General features: G+C 34.9%; 6 protein-coding genes across 18 annotated transcripts; 4 read left to right on the top strand and 2 right to left on the bottom strand.

Moving 5' to 3' along the window:
* Nucleotides 1–103: 103 nt before the first annotated feature.
* On the top strand, nt 104–1,783 carry AT5G61310 (Cytochrome c oxidase subunit Vc family protein). 6 transcript variants are annotated; one of them, NM_001037041.2, is made up of 2 exons: nt 104–274; nt 1,292–1,720. In NM_001037041.2, the coding sequence occupies exon 2, from the start codon at nt 1,307–1,309 to the stop codon at nt 1,499–1,501; it is 195 nt and encodes a 64-aa protein (NP_001032118.1). In that variant the 5' UTR covers nt 104–274; nt 1,292–1,306; the 3' UTR covers nt 1,502–1,720. The 6 variants fall into 6 exon arrangements, with proteins under 6 accessions (NP_001032118.1, NP_001330748.1, NP_001330747.1 ...); NM_001345469.1 differs by having other exon boundaries at nt 1,283–1,720; NM_001345468.1 differs by having other exon boundaries at nt 126–248; nt 1,292–1,783.
* AT5G61300 (uncharacterized protein) lies at nt 1,775–4,340 on the top strand (the record flags this gene model as incomplete). 2 transcript variants are annotated; one of them, NM_001345466.1, is made up of 4 exons in its annotated part: nt 1,775–2,068; nt 2,243–2,426; nt 2,540–3,083; nt 3,169–4,340. In NM_001345466.1, exons 2-4 carry the CDS (start codon nt 2,268–2,270, stop codon nt 4,137–4,139), a joined length of 1,674 nt encoding a protein of 557 aa, NP_001318854.1. In that variant the 5' UTR covers nt 1,775–2,068; nt 2,243–2,267. The 2 variants fall into 2 exon arrangements, with proteins under 2 accessions (NP_001318854.1, NP_200938.1); NM_125523.3 differs by having other exon boundaries at nt 1,861–2,426; nt 3,169–4,139.
* Nucleotides 4,229–6,516, bottom strand: AT5G61290 (Flavin-binding monooxygenase family protein). Its single transcript, NM_125522.4, has 7 exons — nt 5,875–6,516; nt 5,703–5,773; nt 5,458–5,616; nt 5,292–5,374; nt 4,952–5,087; nt 4,684–4,857; nt 4,229–4,588 (listed from the first exon to the last, which is right to left on the bottom strand). Exons 1-7 carry the CDS (start codon nt 6,443–6,445, stop codon nt 4,397–4,399), a joined length of 1,386 nt encoding a protein of 461 aa, NP_200937.1. The 5' UTR covers nt 6,446–6,516; the 3' UTR covers nt 4,229–4,396.
* A 3,537-nt stretch (nt 6,517–10,053) lies between these two features.
* Nucleotides 10,054–11,488, top strand: AT5G61280 (Remorin family protein). 3 transcript variants are annotated; one of them, NM_125521.2, is made up of 6 exons: nt 10,054–10,165; nt 10,282–10,343; nt 10,442–10,705; nt 10,811–10,961; nt 11,051–11,132; nt 11,219–11,483. In NM_125521.2, the coding sequence occupies exons 1-6, from the start codon at nt 10,134–10,136 to the stop codon at nt 11,417–11,419; spliced, it is 792 nt and encodes a 263-aa protein (NP_200936.1). In that variant the 5' UTR covers nt 10,054–10,133; the 3' UTR covers nt 11,420–11,483. The 3 variants fall into 3 exon arrangements, with proteins under 3 accessions (NP_200936.1, NP_001330193.1, NP_001330194.1); NM_001345465.1 differs by having other exon boundaries at nt 10,097–10,165; nt 11,051–11,483; NM_001345464.1 differs by lacking the exon at nt 10,054–10,165 and having other exon boundaries at nt 10,240–10,343; nt 11,219–11,488.
* A 2,790-nt stretch (nt 11,489–14,278) lies between these two features.
* PIF7 (phytochrome-interacting factor7) lies at nt 14,279–16,553 on the top strand. 3 transcript variants are annotated; one of them, NM_125520.5, is made up of 6 exons: nt 14,279–14,606; nt 14,751–15,171; nt 15,249–15,353; nt 15,420–15,485; nt 15,580–15,963; nt 16,049–16,553. In NM_125520.5, coding segments are annotated over exons 1-6 (1,101 nt in total). In that variant the 5' UTR covers nt 14,279–14,604; the 3' UTR covers nt 16,172–16,553. The 3 variants fall into 3 exon arrangements, with proteins under 3 accessions (NP_200935.2, NP_001032117.1, NP_001331793.1); NM_001345463.1 differs by having other exon boundaries at nt 14,405–14,586; nt 16,049–16,269; NM_001037040.3 differs by having other exon boundaries at nt 14,279–15,171.
* AT5G61260 (Plant calmodulin-binding protein-like protein) lies at nt 16,236–18,748 on the bottom strand (the record flags this gene model as incomplete). Of its 3 annotated transcripts, none has more annotated exons than NM_001345461.1 (2): nt 16,236–17,948; nt 18,487–18,748. In NM_001345461.1, the coding sequence occupies one exon, from the start codon at nt 17,933–17,935 to the stop codon at nt 16,445–16,447; it is 1,491 nt and encodes a 496-aa protein (NP_001318853.1). The 3 variants fall into 3 exon arrangements, with proteins under 3 accessions (NP_001318853.1, NP_001330296.1, NP_200934.1); NM_001345462.1 differs by having other exon boundaries at nt 16,255–17,948; nt 18,592–18,720; NM_125519.1 differs by lacking the exon at nt 18,487–18,748 and having other exon boundaries at nt 16,445–17,935.
* Nucleotides 18,749–19,632: the final 884 nt, after the last annotated feature.

Below are 19,632 nucleotides of genomic sequence, written 5' to 3'. Positions count from 1 at the left end.
TTTTTTTTTTTTTTGGTTTTCTAGAGTGTTTTTGGTTCAATCTGTTGTGGTAGAAACGTTGTCGTTTCAATAAAGGCAGCCATTTATTGAAACGTTGTCGTTTAGATGCCTCTCATTTTTGTTGAAAGCCCTAGAAAATGGAATTAGACGTATAAATTGATTTCATCTTTCTCAGCTTTTGCTAAACGCAGATAAACAGGTTTCTTTCTGATTCTTCTTCGTATTGGAACATACAATTATACAATTGGGTATAACCATTTTCTTGGATTTCAGTGTATGATTCCTTTTAATGTTCAAAGTTCTCTGCTTTCTCTTGCGTAATTTTGCTCTCTGTTTTTTTTTTGTCTTCATCTGTATAATGGAATCTCCCGAAAAAACTCGAAGTTTATAAACTGGATTGATTCCTTTCTTCTCCATTGTGGTCTTAGGTTTCGAAAGTTTCTCACTTTAGACTTGTGTTAGCTCTAGAATGCTTGTATGATATGTTTGTGACATTGTGGTGGAGATGATGAATGTTAAGTAAAAGGTCTGAGTAGGTTATGAGTAAAGTGTGTAGCTTTTGATTTTAATTTAGTTTCGAGGAGACAATTTTTTAACTTAATAGGAGAGGGCCCTTGTCCATGCCTTGAGTCATGGCATCTGTGGCTCCGCAACCTCTCCAACAATGAACCTGATTCACCACGTGCTTGTGTGTGCAATCTGATGGGTCGATTTTTAAAGGCTTGGGGTTGCTTTCTATTATTGATTGCCAATCTAGAATTCTCCCTATATACATTGGTCTCCTTGTGCTTCTTTATCATCAATTAGCTGCCCTCATAAGTCCTGCACTGATCAAAGACCTCCTTGACTGATCCACGCGAAAGTATCTAAATAGTTCTTTGTATTGCTATGTTGAAGTTTGAAGCTTTTTGACAAAGCTTGTTTGATATAGGCATTGCTTGTGGATGATGTTTATGATTCCCTCATTATTGTATGTGTGGACTACAGAACTATTCATGTATTAGCATTTACCCTTTTGTGGTTAAGCTGAAGAAGTATACCATACCTTCTAGTGTTTGTTTGATTGGGTTTTTCACTGTGGCCATTAGAGTGTTTAAGATAAGTACTCTGTTTGTCGATACTCTAGGATCTCTCTTTCAAGTGGGTTTGATTTGAAGACGTATTATATGTGTATATATAACCGAAGAATAATGTTATGTTTTGCTAAATGTTGATGTTTAGATTATCAAAGAGAATGGATTTTTGTATATTCATGATCTATTGCAATGTTTGATTGGTTTAGTGTGAGCAGGAGAGTGGCAAAGAGATGGCTGGGCACAAGATAGCACACGCAACTTTAAAAGGCCCAAGTGTTGTGAAGGAGTTAGTTATTGGTCTCACACTGGGACTAGCGGCTGGTGGGCTATGGAAGATGCATCACTGGAACGAGCAGAGGAAAACAAGAGTCTTCTATGATTTGCTTGAGAGAGGCGAGATTGGTGTTGTTGTTACCGAGGAATAGTAGAGAGATCTTAATTCTCCAACAATAAGTTCAAAAATTGTAGTGCTTGTTGTTAGTTACTTCAATGTAATAGGGTTATAAACCCAGACATCGTTTGACCTCATTAGTTCTAGCTTCAGGCGATGATTTCAAGCATCCCATTACCCAAAAGAGACAATTATTATGTCTACATGACACAAAATAAGATTTATAATTACACAAAACCAGAGACAAATGACACAATTATCTATTAACCAAATTCAGATTTATTTGTGAAGGAACAAGTGTTTTCAACGAAAAAGAAAGACAGAGAGACACAGAAGACGAAGGAGGAAAGTACAGTAAGACGGAAAGTCTCAACTTCTATTTTACTTTCGCTTCCACTTCAAGTGTTTGTCTGCTACATTTTGTCTCCACTTTCTCTCTGACAAATCTTCTTCCATGATAACAGATCTCGAGTACGCATTTCTTATCGCTTCACCACACTTTATCTCCTTAGCTTCTTGAGCAGAGACGATAATCGATAAACTCGCAATCTCAGAAAATCCTTGGAATTTGTTTCTTCGTATGAACTCTTCTCTTCCTTAGGTAAGTTTCTTCTCTCGCAGATTCATCTTTCTTTTTCCCATTTTGATGAATCATCGCTGAAATTTCAGTTAAAAACTGTTCGGTTTAAGTTCTTCCGAGTCCCTGATGCATCAATTCGGTGTTTTTGGGTACATTGTGTTTACCTAACTTACTCTGTCCTGTTCTTAAAAAAAGGAGGTTTGTTATCACTGTGTGTTGAATGGAAATGCAAGAGGATAGCTTGTGGAGTTTGTATCCTGTACACGATATTGATACGGCCTTAACGAATAGATTAGTCTACTGTGATCTTTATTTGAGACAGTACAAGGAAACATTGAAACAGACCATGCTTGGCCAAGAATCTGTCTTTGAAACTCAGGTTAGCTTTTTCATTCCCCAATTCTAGTTAGAGTCACTCTATGAGTGCGTCTGTCTTCAAAAGATGTCTCATTTCAGTATTTCTTGTCTCTCTTACAATACTTGTTATCTCAGATCTACGAGCTTCATCGTCTGTATCAAAGGCAGAAGGATCTGATGATGGACATGGAGGAAACTCAACATTTATTCCCAAATGCCGGGGTCTCTAGTCCTAGAAGAAGTAGACACTGGATGGGTTCAAGCATCTCTACATCTAAAACCAGCGTTTGGCCACCAGAAGACCCATCTGCCAAGATTGATGAAGCTGGTATTTCTGGAAATGAGATTGGTAAGTCTGGAGAGAAGGTCTTGGATTTTGAATTACCATCTTACGGGTATCGTGATATATGGGAAGAAGAAGGTTCAAAGAATGGAGAATTCCTTGAAGTTCCGTACTTTCCTAAAGATCAATCTACAAGAAGCAGGTCTCTCGAATCAGTTCTCCAGCCGGAAAGTGTGCAGGATTTACCTGATTTGTCAAGTTTCAAATGTATACTCGATTTAAATGAACCTTCCAGTATCGAGGAACATTCAGATTATGAGCTTAATCAGTTCCCTACTCCAGCCCAAACAAGGAGTGAAAGAGCAGAACGTTCACCTGGAGAAGAATGTCAAGCTGGTGAGTAATGTTTACTTTATGGTACTTATTATTGTTTTTGTAACATTGTCTTGATTTATTGAAAGCTATCAATGTCTTGGTGCAGAGAATGGAATTGACTTGAATATGTCTCCCCTTTCACCTGAAGAAGAAGTACCTATAGAATCTGAGCAACCCCGAGAGCTTGTTTCAGCTTCATTGCACGGAAAACACGGATCAGAACCGTCAAGATCGTTAGTTCTAGCGCTCCCATGTTTGGAAACCATTTCACTCTTCCACACACGTTGCTCACAGCCAAGGAAGAAAGCTAAACGTGGAGCAAAATATGTTAAAAAAAATCCTCGCACCAAATCCCGGAAAGGCTCAAATCTTGACTCGAACTTCGGTGTTAATGAAGATGCCTCATACATCCCTGAATCTGCCCATAATCTGGAGGAAGTTAGTTCAAGTTCACAGCCTGAGTTTAAGAGAAAATGTTGTAAACCACAAGTAGAACCAGACAAGGTTATGAGAAAGAGTTCAAGAACTAAATCAAAGGCCAGAGGGAGCTTTCTTGTTAGAGAGGAAGAGGAACAAGAAAAATCTGTAGCAGCAGCAGACGCTATAGTTGATATGTCATTATCAGATTCAGCTAGAAAGTCAAGCATCAAAACCTCTGATTGTATCACTCCTCTGCATTGGTTTGCTAGAATCGCATCTTCGGTTGTTGAGGACTCAAAGAGTGAAGTTGGATTATCAGTGCCCGGATTCAACTCTAGTAACAATGACTATCCCGAGGCAATGACACTGCAGCTAACAGAGATGAAGTCAGAGGAGCAAAGAACAAACACTCCAGTCTATAACTTTGCTACTCCTAAACACAAGAGGACCCTGCACAGTCGAGGAAAGCGTCAACAACACAACGAGTTTCTCCCGAGCCTAAGCACTTTTAACGGAAACAAAGCCTCTAAGGTTCTACAGAAGATAGAAAGGCCAAGTGAAGCTACTGAGACGAATGATGCTCACTCAAGCTATATGGTAATCGATTGGGGAACCGTAACAAAACGAAGAAGAGGCATCAGAAGTCCTGCCTGCTAATACCAAAGCTTACATACCTTTTTTGCTTTCAGATTCTTGAAGAATCAAAGTCTAGTTACAGTAATCACACCACATAGGAGATATATACTAAAACAGTGAAACTTTTGGGTTTTTGCTTTTTACAAGTTCATCAAAAAGAAGATGAATTTGTAAGCTAGATGGTACTTCAAAAAAGAAGTTTACATACAAATATACTACAGAAAGTTTAGACCTTTAGCGTTTTTATTCATTTAGACAAAAGATAAATCTTGTTTTTATCAAACAGAAGGAATTGAAAGTTGGGTAAAGTAAGGGTCTTGAAGAGTTTCTTGAAGAAGATCATCATCGTCCCAAGAGTCACGATAAGTCTCTAGATTTTCGATGGAATTCAATATAGCCGATAAACACAAGACCTTTCTCCATTCCTCCAGATGTGGAAATCCGATGTAATCCGCGTATTTATCGCTATACTGCAAATATCCAAAAACAAAAAAACAGAGCTTTATCAGATGAAAAAGATCGAAACTTTTTGAGTAAACAAAAAAAGGGAGAAACTTTGTACTACATTGAAATCGGCGATGTCGTGAGTGTTACGTTTAGGGATTCCGTCAGCTTCTCTGGCGAGATAGAAATCAGAGATTGATTGCATCATTTGATCAGAGGAAGGAAGTGAAGTTTTGCCTGACAAAAGCTTTGCAATCCATTTAGCTTGTGATTCAAAGAATGGGAACCCTATCAACTGCAATTAACCGGTTTTTAATCCTCGATTTAACTAACGAAAGATTGATTTATATAAATCATAATGATTAGTAAGTAAGTACTAATCATTGTACCTTTCGAGGGATTCCGACAAAGGAGAGAAAAGGGGATAGAGAAGGAGAGAAAGTATGTTCGAAGAGTGGTCCAACTCTATTATCATCAATCTCTACTCTTCCTTTGCTCTCAAGAAATGGAAATTTGTACTCATACCTACACGTATTTGTGCCCACATTTTTAGTTTTTTTTTTTTGTTAGTAAACATAAAATTTCTCAAATCTAAAAATGTCAAGAAATGTTTATATATTCATGTATAGAATCCACAATTCTGACATTTTTTCTGTAACTATTCATATGTCGGCCCCAAGAAATAAGGAGATGAAAGTGATCTTGTCGTGGAAAGAAATATTAACTTACCCGGTACAGTATAAAATAGTGTCGGCTACAATGCAAGACCCATCTTCGAAAATGACCCGTCCATCTTCTTCCAGAGATTCAATCTACAACCATTTGAAAAATAAAACAAAAGATTTTAAATGATTTGAATAAGATGTATATATGTGATGTGATGGTAAGACCGTACCTGAGGATGAAGATGGAGATTTTGATGTTTTTCAATGACTTTGGACAAGCCAGGAGGAATATCAAGTGATTTGGTACTTAGATGAACTTCCTTTGCCACTTCCACAAGCTCTATTGATATGTCTTGTCCACTCATTGAGCATCCAACGACCACCACTACCTACCATCATCATCATCATGCATGCATGCTTCATATAAACATCATGAAATCATCAAGTTTATTCACTAATTACTACAATTAATAACCTCATCACAAAAAGGCTCAGGCACTCTATATATATGGCTATGAAGTTGCTTCCTCTTCCACAAATCCATACCTGTATTTAAAACACCAAAACCATTTTGATTATGAACTTAAACATAATTACACACGGACTCCAAATTATAGCTTTACATATAATTTAGACAAAAACAATACCTTTAATTGTAGGCAATCTAGGATAAGAGTAATGGCCAGAGGCAACAACAACAGCATCAAACACTTCTTCCATAACCTCACCACTTTTCTTTACACTCTTCACCATCCATTTCTTCACATCATCATCATCATCATCATCTTCATTCACCATTCCCACAAACTCAACCCTAACATTAAACCTAATCATCTCTCTTAACCCAAACACTTGACAAAAATCCTTAAGATACAACAAAAGCTCCTCATGCCCTGGGAATCTCCTCGAGTCTCTTCCTTCCTTCGCGATGAAGGGGAAATCAGAGAAACCCATTACCTCTCTGGGTGAAGCTAACCTCAAGGATGAGTAAACACTGCTATGTACTTTTAGGGTTTTGGTTTTTCCCAATGTATCTTCTTCATCTACGTTTGGTTGGTATAACCACTGACCTCCTACGTCGTGGTTTTGCTCCATCACCACCACTTTATGTCCTTCTTTCTTTAGCTCTCGCGCCGACACTAACCCTGATGGTCCTGCTCCTATCACACATACCGTCTTTGATTGACTCTTAATTGGCTCTGTAATCACTAACACCATTTTGGACGGAGAGTAACTGATTTTGATTTGCTTCTCGTGGTGTCATATATGGGTCATGGGGCATGCTTATATAGTGGTTTTTTTTTTTTGGTTGTTGTTGTTGGTCAACAATTGTTTTTTTGCTTTTTTTGGTTATTACTGCATTGAGAACTAAGGTTAAAAGAATATAGCTACATAAACTTAGCTAGCTAGTGACATTTTTGAAACGTGGAAATTATAAATGAATGAATCAATCAATAATAAATCAAAGAGACGACGAGACGTGGTAGACAAAAAACACGAGTCAAGTACAATCAAAATGATGAAATTAAAGGTCATTGATTGTTTTTTACATTTGTCTTTGTCGACAGACAACATGTGATATATTGATTGTTCATAAATATCTTTTTTCAAGCTAAATACTGTACTTGTTTAGTTTATATTTTTAGGAAATTTAATTAATTAATTTTGATTTTTTACATCATTTGCTAATCATTATTGGTTAATTATATATTATGAGATGATTCATTTTTTCTTACAATTGTTGATTTGTATATACATAATTACTCTATGATCACATTTTGGAAAACTTTGTTTTTGTTTTATGTGTTATATGCATGGTTAAGATAAAAAGTAATTATATATGTGTCGTTTGATAAATTATAATTTTTAAAGAAAACAGACTATTTCACCCATTTTGCTAATTTCTCCCTTTTTAAGTAAACCATGGGACTTGTTTGACCAGCATGAACCGATATCATTCTCAGCCACAATTCAAATCGGAGCTAATCCTTATCCAAAATTTAATATTCTATAATTTCTCTCCGTGAATATCGAAGTTCAATAGTATGATTATCGATTAGTATCTAAATAGTAAATTCTTTTCATGGAAACAATATATTTGAATTCATTAATATATCCGATTAAATATGTTGAATGCCTCTAGTACATTGTATATTCATTAATTTTGATTTCCTCCAACAACAAAAAAAACTAAAAATATCATTTATTTTGATGAATGGGACCTGGTTTGATCAATCATAATCTCTGACTGACCAACTCACTTCGATACAACAATTTCAGATTTTTTTTTGTAGGTCCAATTCTGTTAAAAAATAATAGATATACAGTGGATTTATATCGTTCTATTTGAAATAAAATAACCTGTCCACTTCAAATCGAGGCTGGGGTATATATATATATATATATATTTTAATTTATTTAATTCTCATCGTGTACAGTATATGCAAATTCAATATTTCCATGCACAGTATTTTAATTCCTTAGTTGAACTCGTGACACATTAATGTATCAATTAAATTTGTTTAATTTTAATAAATAGAACCCGTTTGATCAATCATAATCTAACCTAACGTAAATACGTAGTACGTTGAAAAAATAACTGTAGGTCCAATTTAATTAGTTGTGTGTATGTTTTTTTTTTTTAACAGAATATAGTTTTTTCAACCTAATATTAACACGAAAACTTTAAATTTTTACCAACTAGACTTCATCTTTTTGTTCTCTACAGAGTAGTTTTTTTTTTTTTTTTTTGGTTGTCCTCCAAGAGGGATGCCTAGATATTATTTTAAGGTTTTATAATTGACCCCGTTAAAAAGCTCTTTCCAGTAAGCTACCAAATGAGCTTTTTTCATCAAAGCATGTCTTACTAAACGTTTACATTCATATATAATTATTCTTTGCACCAAAATTATAGAGGAGACAAAAAAGTTTCCTTTTCAAAAAAGTCCTCTTTCTTGTAAATATTAACAACATTATAATATATATATTTTTATATACAATAGACAAAGTCATGGATCATAATTAATCATTTATATAATTGTAGAGTATTTGAGAAGATAATTAATTAAAGGAAAGATGATTTAAGAAAATTCACGCGTTAAGCGCTGTTAATTAGCCTATTAGTCTATTACCAACATGAATAATTTCGCTTCAGGATTGGAAAGAAATTTTTGCCGACGAAATAGTTTATGAAGCAATTCATATATAATTGTAGATGACAACCAATAAGTATTCGTTATACGTCCGTCACCAAGCTGAAGAATTTGGTTAGGTCAAATCATATCATCTTCATAAAATAATAGATACTGAATTTATTGACAACTTCTTGAGTATTACCTTCTAAATTATACATGTCGTACGTGTTTGTTTTAAAAAAATGACAACATTGTAACGAATATGATAAGTTATCTGTCAGGAATGGGACAAACTGATTGACGTGAATCTGCATGTGTTATTGCCTTAGTCACTAAAATAATTACTTGGATACAAACAAGGATGAGTTAATACAGACAACTTGTAGCAAGATCATTGATATCATTATTAGTTGAGAGTGGTCACTGCCTCACTGGTCACTATAATCAGAGTGTCATGAGCGCGTAACGGTAACAAGCTCAATAGACTACTCAAATTATTTTGGAACTCTTGCAAAACCAAAAAAAAGAAAGAAGAAAAGAGTTGCTGAGCAGCAATGAAACCTTAATTGGTGCAGAATCGTTTAGGTGTGATTGTAAATGACATATTTTTGAGAGAGCTTTATGATTAATTCTATTTTTTTTTATTTTTAAAATTTTATATTTCCATTAAAACATTACAAGGCCAAAAGCCCAAAAGGACATATAGGCCCTGAAAACATACAAAGCCACTAGGGCCAACCAAGCACACATGCCCGAAAATAAAACAAGAAAAACCTTGAATCCAAAAAGAAACAAAGCAGAGAGCTCAGAAGCCCAGACGAAAAACCCAGCACAGACTCGTCTTCCACCTGCAGACAGAGCACGAAGAACAGAGAAAGAAGAAGAACCCAGTCTACAGGAGAAACGTCGAAACTCAGTCCTAAAACAGAGCGAACCTTGTTTTAATTCCGAAGCTGTGGACTAACACGTATGAGATTATAATTTTTTTTAAACAACAGGAAATGATGAAATCTAAATTTTCTTGAAATAATTATAACGTGAGGTTAACAAGAAGGAGTGGGTGTTAATTTGGTCTATTTTGTTAACCACATATTAATATTGTCCAAATGGGTATATGTATGCACCTAATATATTGTACTTGTATGTAAGTGTTAGTTTGTTCGTTTTTTCACTTTTTTGTATCATGGTAATTTCACAAATTTACCCATGGTATAACAGTATAACTGGCTGCGGTTATTTCATTATTTTGCACTAAATTGTGGACTAAATAATTTTTGTATCATAATTTGTAAATTCTCTTTGTTTCGTCTGTTATAACAAGGCAACCAGTTTTTTTTGGGCCAGCTTCTATTTTGGGCATTAGCCCATCTAGAAACCCATCTTCACGTAATTAGCAATTTCCGGTTCAATTCAACCTGAACCAGCCAGCGATTGAGACTTTTAGAACACTCAGAGAGACAGAGCGTCATTAAATTAACCAAAAGATTTTACTAAAGAAACGGTGGCTTTTACATAGGTATTAGTTATGTGGAAAGAATATGTACATGAAGATTAGCATATAAAATCACATGTTTTGATACCTGGCATGTTCCTGTTCAGTGGAAAAAGAATTCACCTTATTTATTTATTTACTTATTTTTGCTTCAAGACAAAATTACCACATTTTCTCGTTGTCGTGGTATTCAAGAATCAAAACAATTAATATAAGACAAAGGCAAAATAGGATTATAGGAAGCTCAACAATACTGGAGTCTCTTAATTGGGAAAATTAAATGGATAATTTGGTTAAGCAAAGAAGAAGAAGGTACACGTCCAAAATCTCATTTTTATTATATTAATTCTGTAGATATCTTTTTGATAAGAATCACATTATATTGTATCCCTCAAAAACGGTTGTTTTTGTTTTCTTGATCTTTATAGGGTCTCAATCTCTGAGAACATAAAAACGGATTTGCCAATGCTATCAGAATTGGACATAACAGGTAATTTACGCTTATTTGACATCTGTTTCCATATTTTTTTATAAAGATTCATAAAGAATGTATATAAAATTTTGAATTTTGTCAATATCAATCTGAAGATTACCCAGCATTAAACTGGCTGAAAAACCAATCATATTGGTACGAGAAAAATGACTACTACAACGAGAAAGAGAGTGAATTGGCAGTTTCTGTTGCGGTTGCTGCATTCGTCATTAGATCAATGGAAGAAGCCGATAAACAAAAATCGAAAAGAATAAGAGAAGAAATCAAGAGGTCAAGGACCAAAAAATCCAATCTGGTTATACCTAATACCCAAGTAAAGAGGTTAAGCAAATCATATACACAAGAGGTGAAAATTGGAGGTAATAATTAATCTAAGTGGTTACTACCATTTTTGTAATCATACTTGGCTTATATATTGAAATAAAAACACATGTATCGTAATAGATATGTTTTTCTTCCCCCAGAGGAGAGTTTCAGAAAAAAATTGTTGGAGTATCCATCAGAAAACCGTCGGCCACAAGAGATTGGCTCATCCTCCGGAACATCAGGACTTGCTTCAGCGTCAAGTAAAGCAGATTCTTGGGAAAAATCTCAAATCAAGAAAATAAGATTAAGGTCAAAATTCATTCTTAGTTATTAATATTAAAAGTATATATAATACCATTACTTATTATAATTATCTGGAAAATAAACTCTACTTGAAGGTATGAGAAAATGAAAGCTGATATTGTGGGTTGGGAGAATGAGAGAAAATTAGCAGCTACACTGTTAATGGAGAAAAGAAAGGTTATTTCATTATCTAGTGAATAAACATTTTTTTTTAATGCATATAATTCAGACGACTAGCTAATATATTATTTTGTTTTATAAAGAGTGAATTGGAGAAGAGAAAAGGGATTAATAATCAGCATTATAAGTCAAAATTAGCAAGGATTCAACTAATAGCTGATGGAGCCAAGAAACAGCTTGAGGAGAAGAGAAGGAGCAAAGAAGCTCAAGTTCATGGAAAAGTAAAGAAAATGAGTCGAACAGGGAAAGTTCCTAATAATTATTTCTGCTTTCGGTGTTACTAAAATCAAAATTACTTATATCAATGAAACTATATTTGTATGTGTTAAACTCAAATCATAAATAAAGAGTAAGTACCTATAATTATAAATTTTGGTAGATATCATCACCATGGATAATATTGCAGTTTTCAATTGTCTCTCAACCTAATTCCCTATTTTCTTTTCTTTTCTAAAGATCTGTCTAATTCTTAAGCTTTAATTGTTATGTCAAATATCATAATAAAATGGAGTTATACTCCATAAAAATCAAATATTGATGTGATAGTCGATGTTTACACACGCTCTCGACCATATTTCACACATGAAATGTATCATATTATAGACGAGTAAACACCAAAAAGGGACCATAAAGGATTTTGATAGATCGTTAAACTCAATTTGTGATATGCTCTCAAAAGGAAAATGAGGCATTCTTTGGTCCAACCAAGTTACTCTCTTACCCGAAGTTTCTTTCTCCATTGGTACGTAGCAACACCTATGTGGTGGCCAGGACCATTCACATTTACTATCCTCTCTTCTTATTAGGAAAATTTGTAATATATATTGTCGTTGTACAAGTCTCAATCAATAGAATTTCGACGATTTAAATTTTATTCACCAACTATTGATGTGTGTCCTTTCAATTTATGATGCAAAGAGTAAGTTCACCGATCCTATGCCATGGATACGCGTTGCGTGACCTTGTAATGAATTCAAATGTTATATACATTTATAAACATAATACATTCTATATAACTTTCTCATAGTTACCTAGTTAAAAGTAGAACTCACTTAACTTGATAAATATGATGTTTTCTTCTTATATAAAAGCTATCTTTCTCACTTTGTTAAACTCGTGTGTTCTTGAAAGACTTAAGAAAAATAGAAACTTGAAATGAAAGAACACATGAATAGTTAACAAGTACGAATCCTTAAAATAAATCCTAAAAATTCTTCGGAAGATCCACTGATTAAACTTTGCTCAATCAAGCTTTCAATCTCTTCACTTTTTATCTACCTCTTTATCTCTCACACGTACGCACACATACATGAACACATGCATGTCCTCTGCTTTTATATTACAAAAGTGACGACTTTAGGATTCTAGCTAAAACTTGTTATGATAAATTGAAACCATATTAATATTCTTTAATTTTGATAAGTAACAATTGTTTTTCGGGTTTGTGTTGAGTTGCATAGGCAAATTTGTAAAGTCTCACGGAAAACTACGAGTGTTAATTGAAAGAGTACATTCAAATATCAAAAGAACATTGACAGTGACATTTAATTTTAATTTGTAGTTTAATGTATTTTTTATTTATTTATTTTTTAGTTTTATGTAAATCTATAACATCATTTGGTCAATACAGTCATTACCATCAACTAGTGATCAAAGAATAAGTTATCATAAATCAAATGATTAGCAGAAAACAATTGATGTGAAGAATCTAATTCGTATAAAAGAGAGTTTGAACATCAAAGAAAAAAAAAAGCTTGAAATTGAACAGATAACTCTGAGGAGCGTTAGGATTCGCTGTCAAGAATCTAATGCGAGAAGTTGATTGGCTGAATTTCACAGATCAACACTGGGTCCCAAAAAACCATCCAATAAGATCTTTCCACGTGTCATTATGACGACATCAGTTTTGAAGCTGTCGGCCGTAACTCGAGAGCGGAGTGGGTGAAATCACTTAAGATTTTGATGTGACATCAAATGATTGGGAAAGAAAATCTCACAATACAAAGGGGTTGATCCGTATTTATCCATTTCTCTGTACTTTATAGTTTTCGTATTCTTTTCTTCTGACTCAACATCACATATTTCATTCATATCAACTTGTTGTTCCACTACAAACAAGGCTTATAAGCCTCAACTTATGGTTGCAAGTTGTAACCAATCTGATACAAAAGTACTGAACCAATGATTGAAAAAGTCGTCTATTTTTACCTATTTACGTACAAAACTACCTAGACGGCTATGTATTAGGTAATCTCTGGACCAGTGCACATGAGGTCCTATAAGAAATTTAATAAGTGATGCTCCATTTTGAAGAGTACATATAAAAATATCTTAGATAGCAATATAAACACTAACTACAGTAAGAAATCAAAATTTGAAAAACATAATATGTCATTTTAAGAAACAAGTAAGAACAATCTTTGCTTCAATTATTCATGGAAATCAATGAGATATCTCTTTGAGAAATCTAAAAAACTTCTTCTTATTCTTGTTCTTCTTTCTCCCATGGTAGACTAGAAACTTTCTTCCCATACATTACTTTTTGTAAAATGAACTTCTTAAAAATGCTTTTCTTTTTTTTTTACTTTTTAAAAATGTTTTTATGGTGATCATATGAACAAGTCATTTGATATATTGTGAGATGGGAATGGACAGAGAAAAATTAAAGAAGTGATTAAAAGAGGCTGAGAAGTGAGAACATATTGATTGATTCCTAGCAACTTGCATCAAATATCTCTAGTTGATGCATCAACCTCACATCTCACTCTCATTTTTGACATTCGAATACCATACTATAGTTTCGGATTCTTACGTGTTTACTCCAATAAATATATCTTGTTTTCTATTCTTTAATGCGTCTACATATATGTATATATTTCAACTACGTTTATTATACTGTATAACGATAAAAATTTACATTTTTAAATAATAATAATAAATTCTATTATTAGAAATGTGTTTGTTTCTAAATCGGTGAATCACACGCTTTGCTTTGCTATGCTTTCTACCGAGTAGTCAAATGCATGCAATAACACATTCATGTCAATGTGAGTCGGTTGTGAAGAAATGACGAAAATGCCCTCATTTTATTAGTTTTTTTTTTCCTTAAGCAGGAGAGATGATTCTGGACTTGAGTGGCAAAACACAAACAATCCTTTGCCACACATGTGCTTCGTCCACATAAAAACCATTTGACGTTTTGCAGGGACCATTTTTGAGAAAGAGGAGACAAGAAGAGAGAGAGAGAGAGGCCTCTTTATTATAACTTTCAATATGGATCAAAGGCAGATACACCGCATGAGTTGTCGCTGTGATTGTCAAGAGTTTGAACACACAAAGAAGAAAGAAGAACTCAACATTTCAAGCAAGAAGAAAGAGAGAAGAGAGAAGGTCCAATAATAGAGAGAACAAAAAAAAAGAGAGCTTAATTGTCAGTTTATTCTCTGCAAACGTGCGGCCTAAGTAACACATGTATCTCTCTCTGTTTCTGATAAAGAACTCTTCTCTGTTTACACCAAAAAGAGACAAAACCTTACGCTTCTGTCCTTTTTTGTTTATCTCTCTCTCTCTCTTAAGTCTTAACACAAAACCAATTTCTTTTTTTTCGTGACTCAGGTCGAATTATGGAGTTAAAGAGCTCACATGGGAAAATGGGCAACTAACCGTTCATGGTCTAGGCGACGAAGTAGAACCAACCACCTCGAATAACCCTATTTGGACTCAAAGTCTCAACGGTTGTGAGACTTTGGAGTCTGTGGTTCATCAAGCGGCTCTACAGCAGCCAAGCAAGTTTCAGCTGCAGAGTCCGAATGGTCCAAACCACAATTATGAGAGCAAGGATGGATCTTGTTCAAGAAAACGCGGTTATCCTCAAGAAATGGACCGATGGTTCGCTGTTCAAGAGGAGAGCCATAGAGTTGGCCACAGCGTCACTGCAAGTGCGAGTGGTACCAATATGTCTTGGGCGTCTTTTGAATCCGGTCGGAGCTTGAAGACAGCTAGAACCGGAGACAGAGACTATTTCCGCTCTGGATCGGTAACAACTAACAAAATTACTCTTCCTTTTTTTCCTGAAAGATGACTGGAGAAATAACCAAAAGAGGACTTTAATAGGAAACTCAAGATACTGAAGGAGATGAACAAGAGACAAGAGGAGAAGCAGGTAGATCTAATGGACGACGGGGACGAGCAGCAGCGATTCACAACGAGTCCGAAAGGGTAAAAACTAATCCATCTTTTCTCTTTCCGTGATTACCAAACTACTGACTCTGAGTTTTGATGCAGAGACGGCGTGATAGGATAAACCAGAGGATGAGAACACTTCAGAAGCTGCTTCCTACTGCAAGTAAGGTAAATGTCTATCCTAGAAGAACCCACTTTTAAGTTTAAGAACTTTGTTTATATTGATATCGGTCAGTTTAAACGCGTTATTCGGATATTGCAGGCGGATAAAGTCTCAATCTTGGATGATGTTATCGAACACTTGAAACAGCTACAAGCACAAGTACAGTTCATGAGCCTAAGAGCCAACTTGCCACAACAAATGATGATTCCGCAACTACCTCCACCACAGTCAGTTCTCAGCATCCAACACCAACAACAACAACAACAACAGCAGCAGCAGCAGCAACAACAGCAGCAACAGTTTCAGATGTCGTTGCTTGCAACAATGGCAAGAATGGGAATGGGAGGTGGTGGAAATGGTTATGGAGGTTTAGTTCCTCCTCCTCCTCCTCCACCAATGATGGTCCCTCCTATGGGTAACAGAGACTGCACCAACGGTTCTTCAGCCACATTATCTGATCCATACAGCGCCTTTTTCGCACAGGTAAGACCGCTTTTAACTGTTTTCGAGAAAAGTGTTCAAAGATATACAAATCTTGAGCTCACTTCCATTGGCCATGCTGATGCAGACAATGAATATGGATCTCTACAATAAAATGGCAGCAGCTATCTATAGACAACAGTCTGATCAAACAACAAAGGTAAATATCGGCATGCCTTCAAGTTCTTCGAATCATGAGAAAAGAGATTAGTCTAGCGACCTAGTATTATTGATCCATATATATAGTTCTTGAAAGATTGTTGTATCATGATTGTAAAAACTGTTTTGAGTATGGAAAAAGACTTGCAGATAAAACTTGAAAGCTTCACAACTGAATTCAGTAACTGTCAAAGTACATTACTAAACCCTTTGCTATTTCGAGGACAGTAACAAGAAAATTATCTCTTGGTCGCTCTTGAAGTTTAAAATCTTCAATGTTAATAGATCATATGCACAAATAAACTTTTGTCTTTTTTTCTTTCTTTCATTGTTCGGAGACCAAAGGTCTAACCTTAGAAGCAGATGTTGTGGCCTTGCTCTGAGGTTTGTGAGATGTCTTATTAGTGTCCTGAAGAGAGATAACAGTTTCAAAAGCACCAATAAGAGCTTTCACTTTGTGCTTCCTCACCTTTGTTAGCTTATTCACTGTCTCCTCAATCACATTGTTAAACAATGTTATCATTTTCTTCTTCCCTTCTACTTTTCGATGCCTCAGAACAACTTTCTCACGTTTACTTCCTTCACAAGAATCTGTTTTCGTCTCAACACCCAATCTTCTATCTTTAAGATTCTTCTTCTTCCCTTCGGATTGCGTTTTCAGTTCCTGCACCACCCTCTTTTTGAACTTGATCCATCTCGGAGAAGAATCCTCGGGTTTAGGATCAAGAACCTTTCCTTTCTTGAAAGTCATCTGCTGAGCTAGACTCACCTTTACTCCTGTCTTCTTAGGCCTAACCTTCTTCTCCGGTTTTGGATTTGCTTCAACAACGTCTGCAGAGCCAGTTTCTTTCTTCTTAGTCAAACCGGTACTGATTTTACCAGGAATCTGTTTTGTAGGACTAGAACCACGTTTAGGAGTAGTACTCAAGCTTTTATTCCCACTTTTCATGGTTTTCTTCTCAGATGATGGTTGCTTTTCACTCTTAACACCTTTGACGCTAGATTCAACAACACACACAGTCTTTTCTTTTACATCTTCACCGCTAATTGTCTGAGTCGTCTTTGCCTTCTCCACATTCTTCAGATTCTTTGGAGCACAAACCTTAGAACTTCCAACGCCCGTAGAAGTACTTGACTTATCAGTTCTCAAGGCAGGAACCTTCTTAACAACAGCTGAACCACTCAGACCACTCTCGGTTTCTTTATTCTTCCGCGCTCTATCATTGCTTTTAACGCTTAAACCATCAACAGATTTCGCTATCTCACTACCTTCTTTGGAGCTAGATTCTGAATTCACAGAAGCACATGGTTTTTTCTTCACAGCCAAGGCATCTCTCTTTGCAGAAACAGAACTATCCGGTTTGGTTATACCTGGACTCTGTCTACTCACACTCCCCAATGACTTCCTTGTCGAACTTGGTGTCTCAACTTTGATCACAACTGAACCTTCAACACTCTTTCTCCTTGCAATCTTCCACGGCTTCACAGCATCATCTTGATCACATTTCTTCCCATGTTTACATAAATCATGAGTCGAACCCACACGATGATTCCCACGATAACGGGACTGAACCTGCGGTTTACTTATCGTTCCAGTCGAATGGCGTCTCAAAGTCCCACCTTGAGGCTTAGGCACTTCAATAATCTCTGGTATAATCTCTTCTTGATCCTTGGCTACCACAGCTATAACATCTTCCACATTTTCCACATCCTTTACACGTACTGTTTCCAAAGAGCCTTCTTCAGACATCTTCGGAGGGTTTGTATCGGAAGAATTCTCAATATCTTTGACCTCTGAAGTATTCTCTTCAGCCATTGACAAAATAAACCTGTAGAGGAAACAGAGTGCATTACCAAAAAGATCTCGACGTTTATGAACAGAGCATATTAGAACAATTTAATGGATTCTAAACTGATTCTTTGTCTTTTATTACCTATTCACTAATCAGATTCTAGAATTTGACATCATAAAGAACAAATCTTTAGACAAAAATCTACCAAAGATGACTCAATACATTCAAAGAAGGACAAATGTTGACTTTAAGAGTCATGATCAAATATGTGTATATTTCCTCGTTGATCATCAATGACATTAATACCTAAACGACAAAATTGAATTTTGATCATGATCCGTTACGAAAATTAATCACTTGTATTACAAAACAATGAAAAAAACTCCGATCTTTTTTTAGATAAAAAATTTGACTTCTGATCGAGATTGAAGGACAATGACCTAATTTCTACACAGTAACGCAATAAATACTCCACACGCTTAAAACCCTACCAACAGTTTCACAATTCAAACAAACACAAAAATAACCAAAAACGTATATCAAAAAAGAAATCAAGAATTAAGAAAAAAGATACCTTTAGATTGCTGCCTAATCTAACTCTCAGAGAATTTCCACAGAATAAGAAGAGAGAAAAAACAAAGAAAACAGTAAAATATGAGAAAAATGTATATATGTGTACCAGAAAATTGCTTTCCCAAATTATCTTTAGTTGGAAACAAATATGAAGAAAGAAGAAAGGTAGATTTGATTAGTTAGGAAAAGAACACGCAAAAATACACAGAGGAGGGAAGAAATCTTCTTGTGCAGAAGTCTTGTGAGAGAGGGAGATTCTGATTTTTATATTAAAGAATTTTGTTATTTAATTTACTTTGGCTCGATTTGTTATTTAATGTTTTACCTAATTTTATAATCTATTTATTCATTTATATAAAACTGATACACTTGGATGCATTTAATAAAAAATCGGTGTTGTTTAAAAATCTCATTAATCTCTCTTATATATCAAAATCATGAAAAATGCATGAATAATCGGTCACGAAAAATGAATTTGACAAATTCAATCTATAATCTCCTTAGATCACTATATTAAATCTCAAAAGTATATTATCATACAAGGAATTCCAATCGCTCGGAGGATATTTTGGCTAAAGCACAAAATCCATAATTTTTCTTTAACATAAAAACAAAGAGTTATTAGTTTTGTAACTATTTTCTTTTTTTACATAAACTGACTTTACTTTGTGAGATCATATTCATATGTATGACATTTAAGGGATCCGATACCTTAAGTTAAGTCTTTTTGGTACTTTTTCTAAAGAATGATTCTTGCCAATGAACATCTCTAGATTCTTTTCGTAATTTCTTTAGAATAAGATAAGATCAAGGTGTTGACCCACGAACAAAAAATATATGAATTGTTATATCGCAAGAAAATGATTTTAAATATAGATAATGTGGCCGTCGAAAAAGATAATCATGATTTAGCCTAAAATAAATCTTTGAGATATGGAATTTGGCAAAACAAAAACAAAAAATGTTTTATTGAGAAGACAGAGCCCACAATAATACAATGTCAAGATGGGTTACTTGATTTTATTCTTTATGGGCCAATGAACTTGGGCTCATTAGATTCAAACTGTGTGTTTGGGCTCCTTAGATTAGAAACTGATTCTCCTAAATGTGTGTTTGGGCTCCTTTGTAACATTTGCTTTCTCATGGT

Source organism: Arabidopsis thaliana, chromosome 5 (assembly GCF_000001735.4).
Source record: "Arabidopsis thaliana chromosome 5, partial sequence".
NCBI lineage: Eukaryota > Viridiplantae > Streptophyta > Magnoliopsida > Brassicales > Brassicaceae > Arabidopsis > Arabidopsis thaliana.
This window is presented reverse-complemented; position numbering and strand designations above follow the sequence as displayed.

Excerpts from the sequence above, each read along its gene's own strand:
- AT5G61280 (NM_125521.2), top strand. The coding sequence starts at position 10,134 with ATGGATAATTTGGTTAAGCAAAGAAGAAGAAG. Across the intron at positions 10,706-10,810 it reads ACAAGAGGTGAAAATTGGAG|AGGAGAGTTTCAGAAAAAAA; the intron begins GTAATAATTAAT and ends TTCTTCCCCCAG. Across the intron at positions 11,133-11,218 it reads TGTTAATGGAGAAAAGAAAG|AGTGAATTGGAGAAGAGAAA; the intron begins GTTATTTCATTA and ends TGTTTTATAAAG.
- AT5G61310 (NM_001345468.1), top strand. The coding sequence starts at position 1,307 with ATGGCTGGGCACAAGATAGCACACGCAACTTTAAAAGGCCCAAGTGTT.
- AT5G61290 (NM_125522.4), bottom strand. The coding sequence starts at position 6,445 with ATGGTGTTAGTGATTACAGAGCCAATTAAGAGTCAATCAAAGACGGTA. Across the intron at positions 4,858-4,951 it reads TTGTCGGAATCCCTCGAAAG|TTGATAGGGTTCCCATTCTT; the intron begins GTACAATGATTA and ends GGTTAATTGCAG. Across the intron at positions 4,589-4,683 it reads ACGACATCGCCGATTTCAAT|TATAGCGATAAATACGCGGA; the intron begins GTAGTACAAAGT and ends GGATATTTGCAG.
- PIF7 (NM_125520.5), top strand. Across the intron at positions 15,486-15,579 it reads TGCTTCCTACTGCAAGTAAG|GCGGATAAAGTCTCAATCTT; the intron begins GTAAATGTCTAT and ends CGGATATTGCAG. Across the intron at positions 15,964-16,048 it reads ACAGCGCCTTTTTCGCACAG|ACAATGAATATGGATCTCTA; the intron begins GTAAGACCGCTT and ends ATGCTGATGCAG.